Source organism: Mytilus galloprovincialis, chromosome 14 (assembly GCF_965363235.1).
Source record: "Mytilus galloprovincialis chromosome 14, xbMytGall1.hap1.1, whole genome shotgun sequence".
Lineage (NCBI taxonomy): Eukaryota > Metazoa > Mollusca > Bivalvia > Mytilida > Mytilidae > Mytilus > Mytilus galloprovincialis.
The window spans coordinates 21752552-21775737 of record NC_134851.1 but is presented as its reverse complement, the minus strand read 5'-3'; the positions used below and the strand labels follow the sequence as shown (position 1 = coordinate 21775737).

General features: G+C 30.1%; 1 protein-coding gene across 1 annotated transcript in view; it reads left to right on the top strand.

Moving 5' to 3' along the window:
* LOC143058485 (Krueppel-like factor 6) overlaps positions 1–21773 on the top strand; it is a 45193-nt gene extending 23420 nt beyond the window's left edge. Inside the window, exons 2-3 of the mRNA XM_076231992.1 lie at positions 18939–19644; positions 21268–21773. Coding sequence (XP_076088107.1) covers positions 18939–19644; positions 21268–21455 — 894 coding nt within the window. The 3' untranslated portion in view covers positions 21456–21773. The remainder of the gene's footprint in view (positions 1–18938; positions 19645–21267) is intronic.
* The last annotated feature ends 1413 nt before the right edge of the window (positions 21774–23186 follow it).

Genomic DNA, 23186 nt, shown 5'->3' with positions numbered 1-23186 from the left:
TACCTAGTTTGAACAGGCTACTTTTAACTACCTAATCTAGACAACTGAGCCTTAGATTTCCTGATTTGACCATGATTGTATACTGAGTTCTGAGAATGTTTACCATATAAACAGACTAATGGATCCCAAAGGAACCCTTCTCTGGAATGAGTAATTGATTTTTCATGGATCAGACTCTGTCATTTGATGATAAACTGCTTGATAACTAATTAATTGCTATCATATAATGATTTTCTAATGAGAAAAAAAGGAGATTTATCAGTTTGTGTGTAATGATGTTGCACTGGTCATTAGAAAAGAAATTGACACTTATTATTTGGTGGCACCTGTAACAGGTGGTGATTTTAGCACATGCAAATTCTGACCAAATTGAATAGTATACATAAAAAAACAGGTGATTTTCTTTTGAAAATGCCAATAACACATATTTTCTTCATAGATTACATGAACTTCAGTTCAACTTGTTTGATTCTTGGATTGAGATAGATTAGTGTTTAATGCCACTTTTAGCACTCTATACTGGCTATATCATAGCAGAGAAAGCTAGAATGGCCAGAAAGGGAATGAATTATCAATCTCTAGCAGTTAAACATTTCATACATCTTGCAAGACTTGCATATCACTATACATGTATATCATAGAGAAGGTATAATTACAAACTTTACTACATTGAAAAAAAATTGAATATACTCTGATATAAAAAAACTCTGCACAAGAAACCAAAATGACACAGAAATTAACAACTATAGGTCAACGTACAGACTTGAACAATGAGCAAAGACCATACTGCATAGTCAGCTATAAAAGGCCCTAAATTGACAATGTAAAACAATTGCTCATTAATGAAACATATTTTGAATCAAATTCCTGACACAGACTATAAATACATGAATGGTTCATCACACATGATGAATTGTTATTAGAAAATATGTATGTTTTTATTATGACTTTAGTGATGATAGTTTTAATGAATATGTATTTTTCTCTTTGTAGGTAAGTTCATAAAGTATATGAAGAAATGAATGGTTAATGATGGGTCATGGCTTTTTACAGTGGTTTATGAATAGTCATGGTTTTTACTGTATCAGTTAAGTATGAGCATACAAATTGGTATAAAATTTTTGAAGATTTATGGTAGCACAAAAGTTTTCAAGACAAAGGCAAAGTTCTGAAGAAACAGACAGAAGATAAAAAGAGCAGAAAAAAAAAGAACCAAAGAAAAAAGAGAAGCAAAATGAGTTACCTCCCCTGAAAGACTGCAACTGCAGCTTATGTAAACATGGTCTTTCAGTGGAGGTTTGTCTTGGGATAGCATGAATATTATAGTTAGGCCTTCATACAGATAAAAATAATCCTAGAACAAAACATAGATACAAAACAGTACACAACTTCATTGCCTACTTTGAAAGACTGCTGTAGCTCTATACTTAAAGTCTTTCAGGATAGGCCTCATTCTTAACTTAAAAAACACCACACAACTATCTGTCAAAAGAAAATGCTGACCATCAATTTAGCATGTAAACTAAGAAAACAACATAACCCAGCCATGGAGTCAAATTTACTAAGGATAATGAAAGGTTCAGGACCATTTGAATTTTCAAAGTAAACCGTCCTACTTAAGAAATACAATGGTCCTGTACAAAGCATCAGTGTAAGGAATGACTTTTGGTAATTCAAAAATGTAAACTCTCCTCTCATAAATGACAGGCCACAGATCTTGCACCAAAAATAATTTGAGCCCCTTCCACCATTTTATTAGTTCAAAAATGATGTTGCAAACTACAGTAAGAGGAGCAAAGCAATGCTTAAACAATTGTTCTTTTTTTCATTTATAAATATGCAATTAAATTTAGGTTTATTAAATTGAATTTACAATATCAACTTACACCAGTTACAGAGTGTATGCTAATTGGTTTAAAGTTTTCTTTTGAGGAAGTTATGTTAATGAGAAGTTTACTTTTATGGAAGTAATGTCACAAATCCCTAAAGATGTAGATGACACTAATTTGAACATTTATATAATATATCCACCTGTTCTTCTATGACAGCCCTTAAGTATTTAATCTAAATTAATGTAAATAAGTTCAATATGAAAGCTTAACTAACATTGATATGGCATGTCCACTTCATAAAGGGTTTGGGAGGGGCACATGGTACTATTTAATGGCAGCTGAGGTATACAAAAATAATTCCAGATCTCATGAAAACAATGTAGCATCACATTACCATGATGCTGAAAGACCCTTGAGAACACTTTATTATGCTCTGCATCCTATGTATAATTATAAAGAGCAGTCCCCATATGATTATCTTATAAAAAGAAGAGGTGGTATGATTGCGAATAAGGCAATTCTTCACAAGAGACCAAATGACACAGAAAGTAACAACTATAGGTCATCATACTACCTTTAACAAGGAGCAAATCCCATACCGCATAGTCAGCTTTAAAAGGCCCAAAAATGACAAATGTAAAACAATTTCATTATTGTCTAAAATAAACCCCGAGTGAGCTTGGGTTTGAGTTCAAAATGTTAACTATAGTTGGTTAGATATATAAATGTAAATAGAACATTCACTTTTAGAAGGGTATGCTATTTTACATGTAAAAGATTCACAGTAAGATTTTTACAATATTAACATTTAAAGAAGATTTTGTCAAAAAATTATGCAAGTAACAAAGAGTTTAAAAGATCAGAGAGTTTTTATGATATATGAAATTTCAAGTCACTGACCGAAATATCTACTTTATATTCATAGGACTGACTGGTACGCGTAATAAACTGGGTAATTTTGTCACATCAAAATCTCATTACCAAACACTGTTTCTATTTGAAAAGGAAAAAATATTCATTTTCACTCCATTAAATTTTAAAATTTTGATAGAAAGTGAAAGGTATGAAAATACAATTTGTCTGAAGGACGAAAATATAAAATATGTTATTTTAACACCTATGTTTGTATACCTTTCATTATCCACGTAATCTGAATTTATATTTTGCGGTCTAACAAATTATGTTCACTCTTCTGAGAGAATTGAAATTCATTTACTTGTGAATTATGTCAAATCTTTTAATTTACTTTATTTTTTATTAAGTCTAATCTTCACTTCAGAGAAAATTTAAATTTACGTGCTTTTGAATTATGTAAAATCTTCCAGGGAAAACTAATGCCTATTACAATATAATTGACATGTTTTCATTCCATTTATACATTGACCATAGGGTGTTGAGACAGTAGCCATATTTTAGCCACTTGACCCCTTGACCATGATTGTAATCTGATCCTCCTGCTTTTTTTTCATCAATCCATATGGTAGAGATTTAAGATAAGTTCACTTAGTTGAAGACCTCTTAACCCTGAAAATAATCTGGTCCTAGACAGATAATCAGAGGTGTGAAAAACTTTACTGAAATGTTTTGGGTTGTTCAAATATCCTACATCAGGCCAACAAAAAAATTATATATATAGAGTGGGGGGCCCATATTCGCCGGGGACACAATTTCGCCGTTTTATGATTTTGAGGTGTAAACACAACAAAGGATGGCTGAAATGGAAGAAATATGCCAATAAATTATAATTTTATAACAAATATGATTATTTTTTAAACTTAAACAAAATTACGGCACTTACTGCAAAAGATCGAAAAACGGACAACGATTTTCGGTCAATTTCCTGAATGAAAAACAGGATTTTCATAGACTTTTTTCTTAGCATTTTTTGACTGATTGGCCTAAATTTCTGTTATTTACACCTTTGAAATGTCTGCTGTTCATCTATCATGAAATTTATTTGATAAATATTATATAAAGCTGCAGTTATTTGGTTTTAAATAGATGTGTAAAAACGGCGAATATGTGTCTCCCATTGACAAAACTTCGGGAAATTTCAAACACCTTTAATCTAACTTTACAGATGATTATTTTCAAACAAACATGTTTTCAAGCTTAGGAATGTTTTGCATTAGAAGTTATCTTCATATAGAAATATCAGTATACTTCAAAAACATACAGACCTGAACATAAACTGCAGAAAACATGGAAAGATATGGCGAAAATGAGCACCCCACTCTACTTGTTTTATGCCTGAAGAAATAGAAAATATAGCTCAATTTTTTTGGTTTTTTTTTTTCAAAATATTTTATATAGGTAGACTTTAGTTAACGCTTATAACAGAAACTATTCAATGTCTGTTGAACAATGCATTTTAACGTTGATAGATCCTGGGTTCTAGCATTCATTTACTTAAAGGGGTCTCTTATAAATTTTACACTTCCTGGTCCTGATGTGGTCGACTCTTCATGCTCTGATCAAATGATTTTACTGGTTATGCTGATGACCATGCATTACTTGTAGTTTGAATTCGGTCAGGACTGAAACAAATTATTTTCCCTTGAGGCGAAATTAGCATTTTTTCCTAGGTAATAATACTATTTACTTTTACCTGTATTTGGTGATGGGTCATGGCTGGAGCGAACTGTCCATATTCAAACCAACTTGACACTTATCAGACATAAAATGATTTGACCCTTCAATAATGGGGTTAAATTGACCATTTGTTTACATTAAATAGTGTCTGTATAGAGGTCCTGGGGCAGTATTGTTACAATGTATAGTAGGATGGGATCTTAAATCTATATATTGTTATTATAATAGTTTTCCCAGTTGGAGAATTTTAATCTTCAAATCTACCTATAATTTTTTCATTGTAAAAAATCTTCAAAATTGTTAATACTTAAATAAGGACTGTGTTACAAATATTCCAACAGCTTTATTAGATTAAAATATACAATTATAGAAATTTAAAAATAAAGTAGTACTACCATAGTACATTGTACAACCAGTTGTTTAGGAGTACCGTTTGTTGAAATCCTACTTAAGTATTGAAATGTATTTATTTGAATTTAAACAAGTGTTGGGACTTATTTTAAGATTATGCTGTAATAGAAGGAAATATTAGGGGATAAACGTCATTTATATAGCTATCTGAAAACACTGAAGTGCAAAGTTTTTTCAAAACTGAATGAAAATTGGACAAGATTGCTTTTTGATTAAAATTGTGTTCAAATATATACCCCTCAAGTTAATCTATAAATATTTTTTTATCTTTATGTGAAAACAACATTACAAGTTTTATTAAGTTTTGAATTGCAGCTAAAATTATTACTTTATTTTTCTTAAAATTAAATCTTGGTTAAAATTAATCTTTAAGATTAAAATGAGAAATTTTTCAACTTTGATTTTATCTTGAAAGTATGTGGCTCTTTGTATTGCAAAATCTCTTCGTTTAAATCTTTAATAAAGTAGTTCAAATATTTTACTTTGAAGGGAAGAACTTGAACTCTTGAATGAATTAATTGAAAACTAGAGAGTTCATGTTAGATTAAAAGTTTATATTCTAATGTCAACACAGAAGCAAAAATGATATCCTTCAAATTGTTATCCCAAAGAAATATTTTACCACAAAAATACCTTTAAAATCTGTCGCAAGAATGCATTCTCTATAATTTATTCTACCTGACGATTTTTTTTAACAATCTTAACTAATTACATAAGATACGTGTGGGAAGGAAGGTATACTAACTGTCAAAAATCAGATTGTGGTTAAATATAAGAACGTTTATGTTTCATTGACAAATTGACACTTTATTGAAAGGGGCTTAAATTTCTTAAAATATGAATTTTAATATCAAAATATATTACATGTAGGTGTATATTTATCATTTGGGTAAAATGGAACGCCCTGTCATCTGTCAGGATATAAATTACGTAGTACATATTATGTCGTAAGTTTAAAGTTCTGTAAACTGCGTCATAAATTTTAACCTGTTAAAAGAGGTTTTTGACTAAAGTTTTCTGAGATTTATAAAGCATTTGATAAGTCTACTTTTTCACTGTTTTTTGGCACATGAGCCTAAATTTTTATTGTAAAAAAGTCTGTTTATTGATTTATGGTAATCATAAGTTGACTAAAAGTAGAATTGGTACGAGAGAACTAAAAGGGATCACAAATACCTCTTGCCTACACAACTTTTACTTTATACAATGAATTCCTTGATTTTTTGTTGGTATCCCTTTTTTCCATCGCCATTTTTTGTCAGTCTTTATTTCATTGTTTCATCATTTGTTCATCAAAGTAATCAGAAAATGCACATTTCGTTTTGTTTTTAAATAGTGTTTTCTCGACTGTCCAGGAAATCATTTATAGTTGTGGACTGTATCAAACCTTTAAATGTCTTTTGTTTTTGTTGTGTTGTTGGAATGCTGCTTAATTAACATATGCCCCCTCATTTCCATATTCTTTGATTTGTACCTAAAGGTCAACATAAGTTCAAGTTTCTGTATTGCATGTCAGTTCATTCCACACAAAGTCTAGCCTTAGCTATGAATCTATTTAAAATTGTAAAGAAAATGAAACAGAAAGAAATGACATAAGAAATGTCATAACACCATATTCTTGAAATGCAAAAAAAAGCACAGGAAGATATAAACAAAGGCAACCATTGATGGGAGTCCTGAATAGGCTTATAGTACTCACTGCTAATCTTTTATCAATTTAAAATAAAATCAAAATACATTGTGTGCACTTGCAATAAATACATGTCTTGAAAAACAAAAAGATGAACATGTCTTTGTAGGATTATTGTAAAGATAACTTTTTTGGAGTTAAGTTTAAGTTACATGTTTTAATTTATTGGCAAACATGATAGACGTGGGATGGTATGGAGTGTATTAAAATCTCAGGTCCAACAGTTATACAAATTTACAGTACTATAATCTTTTATTAGAAATTTAACGATATTTTTTATGTGGAAAGGGTAGGGTGAAAAAAATCTTATATAAAAAAAGAATACAAATTTATAGTACTAATCTTTTATAAGTAATTTAATGCTATTTTTTATGTGGAAAGGGTACAGTGAATTTTTTTTAATTTTAAAAGTATACAATTATTTAGTTTGATATGTATATAATCTGTTTAAAACCCCAGAACACACACAGTTCTGGTGCTCAATCTCTCGCCCTGGGCAAACAAATACTATTGTTTGGAATAAACACAATCTAGATTGATTTGTAATGATCTATACAAACTAATTATCTACGTTGCCAATCAAAAAATAATCTGTCACAATCATGGAACCTATTCATGACAGATCGTTATAAGCTGATTATGAGTACTAAACATATCTTCTTTTTGAAGAGGTGTTAAACCCTGATATCAAATCTATCTCCCTCTTAGAGAGGTGTTGAATTTTGGTCCTATTACTGCTAATTGTACTGCTTTACTAGAGATTGTATTTGATTTATGATTTATTAAGAAAAATAGGCCATTGGCCAAACATTGTATATTTTCAATTCATTATGAATAAAATAAATGTAAACAAATAGGTTAAGACTTATTATGATGTATGTCATAACATTCTTGTTGGAGAATTTAAGCTGTCGAAAGTTTAATCAATTATGAATTAAAATTCTCACGGTTGTATTTATATGTCCCATCTACATCATCATTTTTCCTGTTGAAATTCAAAAGTTTTGACTCAGTGTACTCTAGCAGCCACCACCAATAAATTGAGTCACCATGATTTAACCAAGAGTCCTGAAAATGGCAGTACACTGTATGAACTAATTATCAACCTAAAATGTAAATGGTCTCTAAAAAGATGCTACTGTTTTTTTTTTTTGCAAACATTGTTATAAAGCCTATTCAACAGGTATATTATACAGTAAATGGTGTGCTGTTTCAGTGATGAATGACTTGATTCTCACCTTACATTGTGGTAGAATGAAATATTATTACTTTTATAACAAATCCATTAAAAGTGTCATATTTTTCTCATAACACCTTGCAAAAAATTATATATAGGTATAACTAATAATTTCATAAATTTTAGATTTTTTTGTGTCATTCTTTTGCATTTTATAAGACAAAGTATAACTTTATAGTGTTGAGTTTTGTATTATGTCTTTTTTTATTATTTAACAATGTTGCTGTCCATTTTTTGTGTGTGTCTATTACCATTTTGTATGGTCACTTAGAATTATTTTTTTGCATTGTAAAAATAAGTAGATGTTGATAATGTCAGTGACACTACTTTTCACCAGAGACCAAATGACGTAGCTATATTGTATACTGCTCTGCATGAATTATGAATTATGATTTTATTTATGTAAATCAACGTGATGCAAGAGCACATTTAAAGTTCTGGAATTTTGAAATTTGATTCATAACAAATTTTTTTTTAAAAAGGTAAATGATTTACATGCTTATCAACATTTATATATTTAAGAAAAGTGTCATGTATATAGATTTGACTCATATTAGGGTATTAAAAAAATCAGCAGTTTATGGGAAGAAAACATCTTTTTATGGTAATTTTATTCAATGCATATAGATAAACACATTAGAAAATGAAGTTCTATAGAATATGAAAATTGATGTAAAGTGCAGTTAACTTTGAAAATGAACCATTTAATATCTTTTTACTTTGAAAGGAATTCGTGCATTAACATACCATCGCAAAAAATCACTCACTTGTGTGAAAAAGTTTCAAAAATTATTTGTAAATAGATTATATATAGATCAAGTTATTGAAAATTATGTCATGAAATAACATACACTTGAGTTGTGATATTTTCTGTGATCATATTGAAGAATAACTGTTCTCTTCTTAAGCATAAATAATACAGTTCATTTGTAGCCTAGATGTCTCCGAGGGGAGTTATTTAAGGTTATGGTGCTTTGACTTTAATGATCAGACATTAAACTGATTCTGGACTTCAAAAAGCTTGAAGATATTTGTTTAGGGGCCAGCTGAAGGACGCCTCCGGGTGCGGGAATTTCTCGCTACATTGAAGACCTGTTGGTGACCCTCTGCTGTTGTTTTTTATTTGGTCGGGTTGTTGTCTCTTTGTCACATTCCCCATTTCCATTCTCAATTTTATTTACAAGCATTTGATTAAAAGTATCTGTTTACTTTGGTTGAAAGGGGTGGGGATTCTTTCGTACCCCTCGCACCCCTCCTTTTCTTGGCAATAGTTGTGTCATAGCATCCCTATTGAAAATGTGGTCTTCATGATAAACTTTTGCAGCCACTGAATAGATTTTATAAGCCGGAAGTGCATGAAATTTTCCAGACTTGACCTTTTCAATGTTTTGGCCTGTGATGTGCATGAAGACTAATTGTATAAAAATTTAGATTTTAGAGGACACCATTTTACCAAATAAAAGTCTTGTCAATTTTTTTTCTCATAATTAAATTTAATAACTTTAAGGAGTGGAAATTTTTAGGAAAAATAACACAATTGAGATATTTAAATAATCTATAGAAATAAAAGAATGTTTTAGAATCTTTATAAAACCTCTCTCCTGCTAAGCTATCATATAATAGTTGACAATAGACTTTTTATGCATTTATTCAAACTCAGATGTTCAATTCTTTGTACTTAAAAATACATATTTGTGTCACAATACTATAGAATTTGTTTACTTTTTATCTACTCCGAGAATTGAATTAAAAAATTTAAATACCACTGAAAAATATCTATTTGACCCTGACCAACATGTATGTGAAATTTTAGATTGTTGAAAAAAAAATGTGCATATTTGGTGAATATCAAGTTACAAAAAATGTTCATATTTGGTAAATATTATAAATTGTATGTTGAAGGGCAGAAAAAAATGGGCATAGTTTGTTAAGGCAATAAAGGTTGAGCAATATTTTTTCCTTACTTTGAAAGTTTTATGTATCAAATAGTATGTGAAATATAGGGTGAAAATCTCCATTCATGTTTATAGGCCATTAAAATCAGACTGGAAAATGAATTGAAGGAATTCTATTGATGTTTTATAGCTATATAAAAATTTTATGTTTCATTAACAACCCGTGGGTTTAATACATTTTAATGTAAAAAGAGAAGCAATTGAAGTGCCCCTTCAGACAGGTCTTATAAAGATTTTAACAATAGAAAAAGGAGGTTAATATTATAAATTCAGAATTACTTTTTTTATGCAATTTCACATGTTATCCTGATTTCAGAAAATGGGATCAATTTTCAAAATTCAAGTTTTTATTTTTGCGCAAAGTGTCTTGTTTTTTAATTCACTGTAATTGGGAAGGAGAATAGGAACTCATGAGTATGACTGCATTATTTCAATGGCAGTGTAACTTCATCTTCGCTAGCCAAGGGTTATGATCTAGTCCCTTCCTGGATGGTAACCATTGGCTAGTGAAAATGGTGTAACTTATGAGAATACATTTAATCAGCAGACCATTGTTTAGTTTTCACAGGACAAGGATGAATTTAGATTTTTTTTTATTGTAAATACTTCTTATCCTGCTGTTGGTCAACTACAGTCCAGTAACAACGAAAATTCTAATAGAGATAATTACACAGGAAATATTTAAAATGTTTTTATTTCCATATGTAGCTCAAAATGTCAATGGAATTTTTATGCAAAAATATGACATTTTTCATAATTTAATTTGTAGTTATATTTTTACAACAAAATGTTAGGCCACACTTAAAAATATTTTGGTTTACTTAAACCCTACTCTGAGGTAGAGACAGTGGGTAGGAAGGGTAGTCATTTTCTTAGGCATGTAGGCAAAGAGAAATTGAAGTGTTAGATGTTTTTTAGTCTTCATGCCTATATCTGAATAAAATAAAAGATTTTGAGTAAACAGTTATGTTATGGGTAGGTAGGGTTAGGGCAAACAAACACATATATTCTTTTTATGACCTTAGTCACAATTTAGTGGGCCTGTCAAAATTTATCTTGGACTTTCACAACGAAAAATCCTGGACTTATGAATTCCATTATCTTCAACGTCCCTCTGAAGTAAAGAGAAGTTTTATGTATTATACTGATGTCATGTAAAGACAAGCTTTATAGTATTTAATAATTCAGACTTTGATGAAGTATTCAGGAATTAAATCACCCTTTACTTTTATCTAGCTTAAGGACTTTTGGATTTAAAGGGGATTTACTTATTTCAATTATTGAAGGGGGTAAATGAGGGTTTTAGTTGTTGAATTGATGGAAATAAATAAAAAGGATTTAACATTGACATGTCCTATATTTGGAATGTACAGTGACCTTAATTGTTGGTTAAACTTCTTCAGCATTTGGCCTCTGGTGGATTATAAGTTGTCTCTCAATATCATATTGTCACATCTTAGAGCAGGCTTATTTTATATGAATTGTATGTAGATAGTTTTTAAATCAGAGTCAAATTCTATGTAGTAATTAAGTGCTTATTCATTTGTTATTTGTGGACGACACATTCTAGAATTTGAAAAAAAAAAATTAAAACGTAGATGTAGAATACTTTTGATTATTTCAGAATAAGTATCTATATATTTCAAGAAATATCTGAATGAAAAAGTTGAAGTAGTAGTGATTTTCATAAATTTTGGGATTCACAATTTTCAATCTTTGATTGTTTAAATTTGACATTAGACTGTTTAAATTTGACATTAGACTCAGTCTTGCTAAGCTGTGACTTTTTCTGAATTCCCCTTATAAACCCCCTCCTCTGCCGAACATGGACACGGGTCTACTTAAAAATTTTGTAGTAGACTCGATCGTTTGTTGAAATTAGAAGATTAGGCCCAATATTTAGTTAGTGTTTAATTTGTTTGTTAAGAATTTAAATAGACTTTAGGGTATTTCAGTAGCGGTTTGAAAAGTAAACACACCGATTTAAGATTTTTATCAGTATATAGTGAAATAGAACCAATTTAGTGGCTGTTATTGCATCCGATAGTAATATTATATGCTTACTTAAGTTTTTGAGAAAGTTACAATAGGCTTATATTACTGGTCACACTTGAGTGGTTAGAAGGGGTCACCAGACTCCAATGAGAATGACCTTAAAACTGAATCTGTCAATATCATAGTTTTCTGTCAAAAACTTGGTACATGCTTAGAGAAAAACTTTGTCCAAGTCATCTGTTGCTACTAACAAAGTTTTTCTGGTGAAGAAAATATAAGAAATTTCCAATTTTAATTGCTTCGATAAGAATGGCTTTATTAACTCTTCCATTATATCTTCTCCACATTTCTATTTTTTAGCTGTATGATAAATAATATATGCTCTATACTTTTTAATCTACTGAAATAGAATTTTAAACATACATGTATTTAAAAATACAGATAATATCACCCATAACATTAATACATCCACCCCAAAACTTTAATGTATACCAATTAAATGTTAGATGAATGATTTTTCATTCTGATTTGTACTTTAAATCTGTTACTAATTGATAAGTTGAGTAGATTTGGCTGTTTTATTTATTTTAAAGATGCAATAAATTCTAAAATTTTTGGATGAAAATTTTTAAATTTTTGTTTGTAAAGGCTACCAAAAAATGAAAATGCAAATTGATTTGTTGACCTTTATGCACTGTATCTTGCTATTGCATTAACATTGCTGATATTAATTATAACAATTGCCAAAAATAATAGGAATGCAAAAATTTCTCAATTTATAGTACTACTGACTTATTTGCCCTGAAATGTCTACAATATTACCATCTGGAGATCTACAGTGCAAAGTTACATGTTCTTTTTGTAATATAATTATATATCATGATTTAATTCAATTGTACATATATGTATTCATTTCGAAAATATGGTGTGAACAAGGCAAAAGTAACCTTATCTCTTTTGTACAATGTAATAAATATTGAAAAGATACTACTGTAATGAAAAATAAGTTGAATTGTGTTTTTTTGGGGTGGAATTTTAAATTTTGTAAAATGTCACTAAGATATTATTGGTTTTTCATAGTTTTTGCATGATATAGTGCAGCAATTTTATATTAACTTTAATTATTACCTGTAATTTTGAGATGATTTTTTTCTGCACTTTTTATGTAATTTATATGATGTTAATGTAACAGCTGTCAAAGTTAATATGTTGCAATTATCTTTCCATATATAAAATGTACTAGTATGCTTACATCCGTGTTAATTCAATTGACCTTGGGGATGGTTGTCTCATTTGCAATGATACTATTTCTCTTGATTTTTATGCACCATTTATGGGCATTATGTTTTCTGGTCTGTGCGTCTGTTCGTCCATTTGTCCCGCTTCAGATTAATTTTTTGGTCAAGGTAGTTTTTGAAGAAGTTGAAGTCCAATTAACTTGAAACTTAGTAAACATGTTCTCGATGGTATGATCTTTCTAATTTTATTGTCAAATAAGAGCTTTTATCCTTTTTTCATGTTCCAGTGAACATAGAAAATGATAGTGCCGATATGAACACATTCTTGTTGTATTTCCAACCTGTTAAGTTTTTTTTTCTTCTACATGCTTTCTAAAGCTTAACATTATAAGAATGACATGCAATGCAAAGCACAGACTTTGAAAGTCTGCAACATGCAATGTATAATCATTTAGCAAAGTGATTATATATTACGTTACTGGTATTTAGAGATTTTTTGTTGTTGTATACAGTTATTTATTATACTCATGATACTAGACGGAAATTAGTTTGAAAGAAGAAGAAAAAAAAAACATATTATCCTTTAATGAAAAAAAGGTAATTATTTAATGAAAATAACACTTTATGAATTTCATAGGGTTCAAGGCTCTTTATACATTAACCTTCATCAAGAACACCCCAAACCCATAAATTTGAAAGTAATGGAGATAAAAATAGCTTGATAATTCAGGAGCTTAATTAATAAAGAGACTTAAAAAGAAAAAGAAATGAATTGAAGATCAACTTTGCCCCAGGGGGTTGGAACCATTTTGATGTTAAAGTAATGCATGTTTGCTTTTTTGTACTGTGCTATATTGCAATGAGGATTTGTGTTGTAAGAAGGATTAGAGTTTCACAATTTATCGATACATCCAGGGTATTGTGAGAATTCACATTTACCCGCCACTAAATATTTATATGTACATCTTATACAAATCTGTGTTCCCAAAATAAAAATTTATCTATAGCTGCAAGAAAGCGATTTTGATAATTAATATTCTCTGTAAACAATTTTGTCAAACATTGTGGCCATGCAATCAAAGTAGAAAAAAAATATATTGGAAACCAAGGTATGGGAATAGGAAAAGAATATGGATTTGACATTTCCATTTTTACATTAAAAACAGTCTGCCATTGTTATGTACACCAGTAAAGCAAGGTCAAAGCAGAGATAAGTCAATTCTGCTTCATTGTACAGACAGTTAGATCATTGATTATGATATTAATATATCAAAATATGAATATTAATTGGGGGAATATAATTAGTCATTGATTTTCTCCACTGTCATAAACAGATACCATCATGGACTATTGACTCCAAGAGTGCTATGTCGTTAACAGATGTATTGGTACTTTTAACGGAATTTTTCAAATGATAATTGAGATTAGCAAGTATAATTGGCTTCAGTGCAAAATTTACTCTTGAAAGAAGTAGATTGTGAATTTTAGAAATAATGGAAATCCAGCGAGCCATGAGCCTGGCTTTCAAATATTTAGGTTTGAGCAATCCTGATGAAGTTAAAAATTCTGAAAAGAGCAAAGGCTGTCCAAAATTTGGAAAGTGTTTATTTCAACATATATTATAGACCATTATAGTCCCAGCTGTAACATGACAAATTTGATTGACAACATTTCAAATTTCATTACCTAGCCAGGATGTTAAGAAACTCAAATTTACAATAAAAACACATCATCTGTTATAAAAACTAACAAATATGTACATCTTTTTTTACAGTTCTCAAGGTGAAGATTTTCCCATCAATTTTCATTTCTAAAACCATGTACAACATATCAAAGGGACAAAACTCATGCCTTGTAATTTATTTGTCAAACCAAATACCTACCTGTTGATTAAGACACTTACAACATGATGTAATACAATGTTTACATTACTGACTAATTGCCCAATTATGTCATGGGTTATAGGTCATGTCCTGATCAATAAAAAAGTAACCTGGAGGGGATCAATAATAACAACTTTTGTGAATGTAACATGACAATTAGGTGGCTATATCGAGGCCTGAAAAGGGGAAACATGTTAGTTTAAAATTTGATATGAATGAGTAACATTTTTCTAAGAAAATAGTCATCAATGGATTTTATAGCAACATACTGTCATTGATTATTGAATATTGAACTTTTAGTATATGTGATATCAATAGTTCTTCTTCATAGTACAACCTCCTTTATTTGGAGCACCTCCATATTGAGTTTTTCCTCAACTTTAAATTTTTAAGAAAATTCTTTTCCAACATATGTAGAGTCTTTGGTGTCTTCCTACACCAACATTTGTTCATAATATTTTGTCCAGGGAATATATAGTAAGGCCATAACATAGCCCTCCAGCATTGGGTGAGCTGTGTTCGTGTGTGTTCCTCTTTTAGGTGCTTTACCAAGAACCTACTATGACTGGCATGAGACTAAAAGTAAAAAAATCTTTTTCTTATATACCAATTTTTGCATGTCATTGAGAAGTCTCACGAATTTAAATGCATTACATATATTTATATATATATAAAAATGCCAGCCCACATCAAATGGAAATTCCTTGTTATGTAATAATTGTAATTTATTCTTCCTGAAGAATATTTAAATAACTGTCATTGTATTATAGGCCAACATGAACATATTAAACTTTGAAGATTTTTTTGAATTTATAATAATATTATGATGTAACGGCATGTTAAAGGCATGCCACATGTATGAAACTTAACGCATATATGTGATATATCTGTAAATAAGTGGCTGAATATTTGAAATGTTTTAAGTTAATTATTTTTGGATTATGTAAATTTTCAGCTAATAAATTGAAATGTAATTTTTCTGAAACTATTACAAGGATAGTAACTAGTAATTCTTCTGATAAATTTGACTCTTATTAAACTGATTATCCTGTTGAGCTTTTTGGGTTTAGAATGCATGCTCCCTTCATCTTTTTTAAGTAGGGAGGATTTATTGGATTTATCTTGTCTGTTTGTCTTTCAGTCTTTCCATTTGTATGTCTGTCTATTGTAAAAAAAAAAGAAAGTTTAAATTATATATACTAAGGAATTGAAAGACCTATAATTTGATCAACAGCTTGACTGTGTTGAATTGTAATGTAAAGACTTTTCAAATCTGTATGAAATCTGCTTTCTCTTTTTCTGATACTTTGAATTTTTCAATATATTGAACAAACTCAACTCTGATCCTGATAAATATTATCGTCATAGCTTCGTCATGACATCTGGTCAGCAGACTGACAGTGATGAGTTGTATGTGTGAGCATTTTTTAGACCTGTCAGACACCTTTTTCCTGTTTGCTCATACATGTTTGATGAACTTAAATAGTTTTTGTCAGTTACAAAGCTGTAGTACCACTAGTGATAACACAAAATGACTTCATATTTGGTCTGAAGCTTGACATTGATGAGTTGTAATGTTTGAGTGATTAAATAACACCTATCATGCCTATACTTCTGTTTCCCATTGAATTACAAATGGAGCATGATTCAGTGTAATGATGAATATTACTAACTTCTTATTTATCTATATAGCTATCAAAACTTAACAGTTTTCAGCCTATACATGTATGTATTGACTCTTACTGAAATTGGTTAGGAACCAATTGAACATCGATACTTATAGATTATTGTTGATTGTATCAACAAGATTGATTTTTTTCGCTTGAGCAAGGACAGGGAAAGTGAGACAAGCAATGGAGTTGAGATGACCAATGATAATCTGTTTATCGCTATTTTACCTATGATGACAATTTCATTGACAAGGCTATATGCCCCCTTAGTTTCTAACGATAATTTATCATATCTCCAGAAAGGAAATTATCAGTCAGCAAGATCAAAGGAAAATTTCGTAAAATAGTGATACTGTATATCAATGTGTTAAAATAGCCCTTGTTCCGAGCTGCACATCTCATTTCATCAATCTGTACATAAGAAGGTTATTAACAGGAAATAAGACTTAAAACTTGCATGTAATGACACAACAGCCTATCTTATACATATATAGATAACTAAATGATCAGCCATGCATGCATACATGCATTACTTATCATCCTTCTTTGGGTTAGTTTTCATCATAAATCTCTTATCAATTTTCCACAAATCAAAATTATTCCAGATTGAAAAAAAAATCATTCATTATAGATAAAAGGAGATGTTGGGTGGGATGTTCAATGCAAGGTATATATTTGAAACATACATCTATCATTAAATTTAATACTTTATATAGTTGATGCATGTTGATGTTGCTCACTTATTAATTTATTGATTGTGGTCTCTAAATGCAAGTAGGATGAAAAAAGGAAATTTGAAAATTTTAAATCCTGTGAATTCCTGATTTGAATTTTTAATTGCTTTTCCTTAATGAAATATATCAAAGATATAAAGAAGCTCAGATTCATTAATCTGGTGAATATAGAAAAGTATATGTTTGTAAGAAGAGGACATTTTGTAATTTTCTTAATGACTGCTCGTTAATCTACCTGTTTCAAAGTTACTTGTATAATATACTACCTGTTGAAAAAATCTATTATTCAGTTTTGAAATGCTACACTTTTGTATGGGAGTATAATTAATGTTTTAATATAAGTTTTGTGGATATTTTATGATATCATTTTGGTCCATATTCATGTTACAAACTAGATTTATTTATTACAGTGCAGATCATATCATATTTACAACTATATAATAGAACATAGAACAACTATATAATATGTTATTTGAACATGTTGTATTAAAAGATATTTAAATGAAAATGAAAATCACACAGTTCTACATAATCTAAGAAGATTTTTTTTGTACTTGCTGTTTAGAGTATTTTATATCAGTTTTAAATCCAGGATTTTATGTTAGGGAGATTGGGAGGGTGGAGCTCCAGACAAATTTTATAAGTGGTTGGTTCTCTCCTGTGAATCCTGCTCCATCCACAATTCAAATTTGCCACCATGATGTAGCTAAATGAGCTGGAAGTGGCTTTAAACCCACCTTAACTTATCAATAAATATTTATCTGCAATGGCTTGAACTTTTCTTACAATTATTAAGTGATCAATATTTCACTAAATAATGTGAATGTTGACTGGAAACATTTCAAACAAATGGATTTATAAGCCATCTACACATTTAGTGAAGTGCCTAATTTACACAAAACTAAACTGAAAAATCTTCATCGTACATAATTTGCTGGGAATATTTTATTCATAAAAAAATTCTCAATGGAATTCCAACTAACCATTGATTTATTTCATGCTAACATAGAAAGTATTTGTACTTTTAACCTAAATGTAAATGACTTATCTCAGTGAATCAATTGTAGCATTTTTGTGTGAATGATGACATGCTTCATATATTAATCACCAAAGTACAATATAGTTGCATTGTCATTGGTAGTATATTAGAATTGTTATTTATTTGCTATATAATGTTTGTTTTTTTGTTTTTTGTCACAAACTAATTATCTTTGTATTAGTTGACAATGAAGATAATTGTTATTTTGATGGTTGTGTTTTTATGTAAAGAATGCAGTTTCAAATTAATCAAATTTAATTTATCTTGTATCCAGCCATTTTAAAAGGGGGGGGGGTCCCAACACAGGACAAAGGGGGGGTTCAAACTATATGTCCCCATTCAAATGCATTGATCGGCCAAAAAAAGGGGGGGTTCCGGTGGTTACCCTAGATCTGCCAATGTTGTGTATGTCAGCTTTTGACACTGATATTTAACTACTTACTTACTTATAAAAAAGAAGATGTGGTTTGATTGCCAATGAGAAAATAATAAGCTCTTCACAAGTGACCAAATGACACAGAAAGTTACAACTATAGGTCACTTTATGTCTTCAACAAAGAGTAAAGCATATACTATATGTAAAAAGAGAAATCAGTCTTAGGTTTGATACTATGTTTTTGTACTCGAACAAAATTACCTCATTTTCTATTATTTTCTTTCAGAATTGTTTGGAAATGGAAAGATACTTAAAAAGTGAACCAAAATTAACTTCTTACAAAAAAATATCGGACACAAATCCATGGGACGATTGTGTAAATTGTGAATCAAAGTATACGGAACCTGATGGTATCCGATTAGAAATGAAGGACGAAAATGGGGAATATCATCATCTAGCCGATTTAGACGATTACGAAGGATCAGATGATGAGGACGATGATGATGATGAAGATGGAAATGAAACGGAAACGGAAGAAAGACTTCAACAGTTAGCACATTTAAATCTAAATGATCCGTGTTCCGATAGAATTAGTTTACATAGTTTTAGTTCTGCATCAAGTGGTGTGTCGTGGGACAGTAACCATAGTGATCCTCCATTATCTCCTATTATTCCTAAATCTAATGACCCATTTGCTCTAAGACTTGTTGCTCAACCAGGCCGCACAACGACAGTGGCAGTGCGAATACCTCAAGCTGAAATGATGCGACATCAGCGATATTATATCACAAGTCCCGGTGGGGCTAATGGACGACCACGTCCTTACACAGCTCAACCACTTCAGCAAAGACCCCCAGTAGCTTTAAATGGCAAAATTCGTACAGATGTTAGTCCCGACATGCGTAGACGAAATCACAAGTGCCCATATAATGGGTGTAAAAAAGTTTACACTAAAAGTTCTCATTTAAAAGCACATCTTCGGACACACACAGGTAGGTTATTGATAACAGTGTTATGGTGTGTAAATTAACAATTATGTAGTTGTTTTACTGGCTCATGTTATATAACAAAAAGTAGAATTATAAGGTTTTCATTGGGTTAAAAAAATATGTGAACAAAAATGTCTCACTTTAAAGCATCTCCTTGTACACAATCAGGTAGGTTAGTTAAAGTAGTGCTAAGGTAACAGAATAAGCAACCTGAGTGAGGTTCGGCACCATAAATTTTGTCTTTGACACTTGAAATATTAAAACGTTCATTGTTGTCAAAATCATAAATTATTGTTACGTAAGCAAGAACTGAACTGACTTAACATTCTATGGCATCTTTGTATTTTATCAACAGAATATTGTGAAAGGTGATAGAAAAGGAAGGTTATGATACCCAGTGAATTGTTGGCTTTTTTCAAAACTACCTCTACCCTTTTTTTTTATAATTGGGAAAAAATGTTTCATTTTATCAAATTGGGAAATTTATAATAAACCATGAATTTGACTGGAACTTCAATTTGCAGACCTCCTTTCAAGAGGTAAACCTTCATTTGAAACAAGACCTCTTATTATCAGTGATGATAAATAAATAGACCTTCAAATCTGAACATATATCCATTTTAGGCATGAAAAATGTTTTAAATGAGTGTTTTCAGTTGGTATTCATGCACAATTACTATACTGAGACTGCACTGTTTGGGAAAAAAATTGTCTATTTGGGAATAATTTTAGGCCATTTTTTTTCAAATTGGGATTCTTCTCCAGGGGAAAAAGCCTTTATTCTCCTGTAATTTAAGGCAAACAATATCACTGGATACCCCGGAGTATCAATTCATGACACAAAACCACATTACATGCATTAAAAACAAAAAGTAGAATTATAAGGTTTTATTGGGTTAAAAAAAGTGCACAAACATTTCTCACTCTAAGCATCTCCTTGTACACAATCAAGTATGTTAGTAAAAGTAGTGCCAAGGTAACAGAATCAACAACCAGTGAGGTGCAACACAATAAACGTTGTCGTTGGCACTTGAAACAATAATAATAAAAAAAATATTGGTGTCAAAATCATGAATTATTTCAGTAAACAAAAACTGAATTGACATAACAATTTGCAGCTTGTTTATATTTGCATTTTAAACAACTGATCTGAAGTGTAACTTATTAGAAGTAACGAAAAAAACAGTGAAAAAAGACAACAGAATATAGTGAAAGGTAATAGAAGAGAAAAGTTATGATACCCCCTGTTAGCATTGAGTATCAATTCATGACACAAAACCACATCGCACACAGTAAAAAATCGAAGCAAAGAAACAGTGATCTTTTGTTCTTGTTTATCTGAAAGTTAAAATGAGGTCTTCAACATTGAGCAATTATGATTTTAATCAAATATACACATTTTGCACCATGTACTTAAAATGTTCACTATGTTTTTTCGTAGATTTTGAAACCAAAAAATATGACCTCAAATATTCAGTGCATTTCATAGCTTGACTCTAGCTGATCAGTGATGAATGAACTTAGCAAAATACTATTGCACTGTCTGAAGCATAAACTTGCAGAAAAAATTGACACAAGAATAGCTCATTATATGTATGTATAGTAAATCTGTTTTATTTTTTGCAGGGGAAAAACCATACAAATGTACGTGGGAAGGATGTGAGTGGAGATTTGCACGATCAGATGAACTGACGAGACATTATAGAAAACACACGGGTGCAAAACCATTCCGTTGTAAAGTTTGTGATAGATGCTTTTCACGTTCTGATCATTTAGCATTACATATGAAAAGACACCAAACGTCAGACTTATAGCATCAGGGTCACTTAGGAGTTTTAAGAAATCTCAAACTTTATCATGACCATAATATATATCGAGAGAAAATGTATCTCATATTCTAGAATCAAATTCTAGTGAGGAATAATGATCTGTGTTAGTCTCTACGCATTATAATCGTCATAGAAACCAGAATGCCGAGATGTTCAGAATATCAGCCAATCAAGATCAAAAGAATCATTTAGTGCTCTTCTGTCAAAATAATTGTACTATTTAACATTATAAGAATGCAGTAAACCTTGTTATAATAACATTTTTAATTTATATTCTAACAATACAACCTTTTTATTTATACTTCAACAATGCAACCGGTATCAACTGAATTTCTATACACATATATTACTTCTTATGAACAAAACCTATTTTTATGGAATTTTTGCCTCTATCCTTCAAACTTTTTGAATTGCTTAAAATAACAGGAATGATTATATAAATATTGTTGTGTAACAATACAATTTTTCTTTTTTTTAATGCAAATTACAATAAGTCTGTGACTTTTTTTTCGTGTCACATGTTCTCACGTGTCATCATTACAGATTAAATATACGTTTTATTTTACAAATATTGTACGGAATAGCTACATATATGTACCTTGGGAATTTATTCAGAAAAATATGCTGATTTGCTTAAAACACCTCAATTATGTCTGTGTCAAAATAACTTTTCCTTCAAGGTTAATTTTCAATTTCCTTCTATATCTTTGGTAACCTTTTGTGTTGCTTCAACTGTTTCTATAGAAATTTGACCTAGATTTTCTGCCCTTGACTATTTTGTACTAAATGAAGATAAAATGAACTAAAGACCTTAGGCCGATTTATTTATTACAATCAACCATAAAGTTTAATTTTGTCAGAATATTGATTGCCATAGATGTCATTTTACCTGTTTTATGTTAAAATCTTCTATTCAGCTTGAAATGTTAAAAAGATTTTAGGGTCAAGGTCATTTATATGCAGATAGATAATACAATTGATTTTCCATTTAAAAGTGCTATATAACTGTATATAGGATATCTTTTTTTATTCTTCTGGGGAATAACATATTAACCTTATACATAAAAAGGGGGAAAAACATCTAGAAAGGGATTATCTCCCCTATTTGTTGATTTAAAGGGAGATAATTGAATTTTAGTGTAACATCTAATGCATTCAGAAGTATACATCCAATTGAGACAAATTCATAGTTATATAATCGAGATTTTGGAAAAAAAAAGATGAATTGTTTTGAAATCCTTATATATGTATGAGAATTAGATATTCAGATTTTTATTGTAAATTTTCCTGTTATATTGTATGATGGTTAATGTTATGTTTTGGTATTTTTGTTTTACAGTAATTTTTCATATACAGTTATTTTAACAGTGCTATTATGATATCTATTGTAAAATAACTTTTCAGCTAAAATTTTACTGATTAGATTGACATCTTGGAATTTCAAAAACAAGAGAGAAAAGAAGATTAATAGGCAGTAAAAAATCAGAAAAAAATTATTAAAAGACACAAATTTTCCATAGAATCATATTCAAAACAGTGTAGCTGTGGCCATTGATTGACAACCTTAAATTATCCCATTGACTGGGGCAGATTATGTGAACGTTTGTCTGTAACAACCGCTGCTCACTATGCACTTGTTAAAGGCACTTAAACTGTGGGGTCACAAAAGGTTCTCAACACCTAAATAAAGAAATTAGAAAAACTAATCAGGAATAA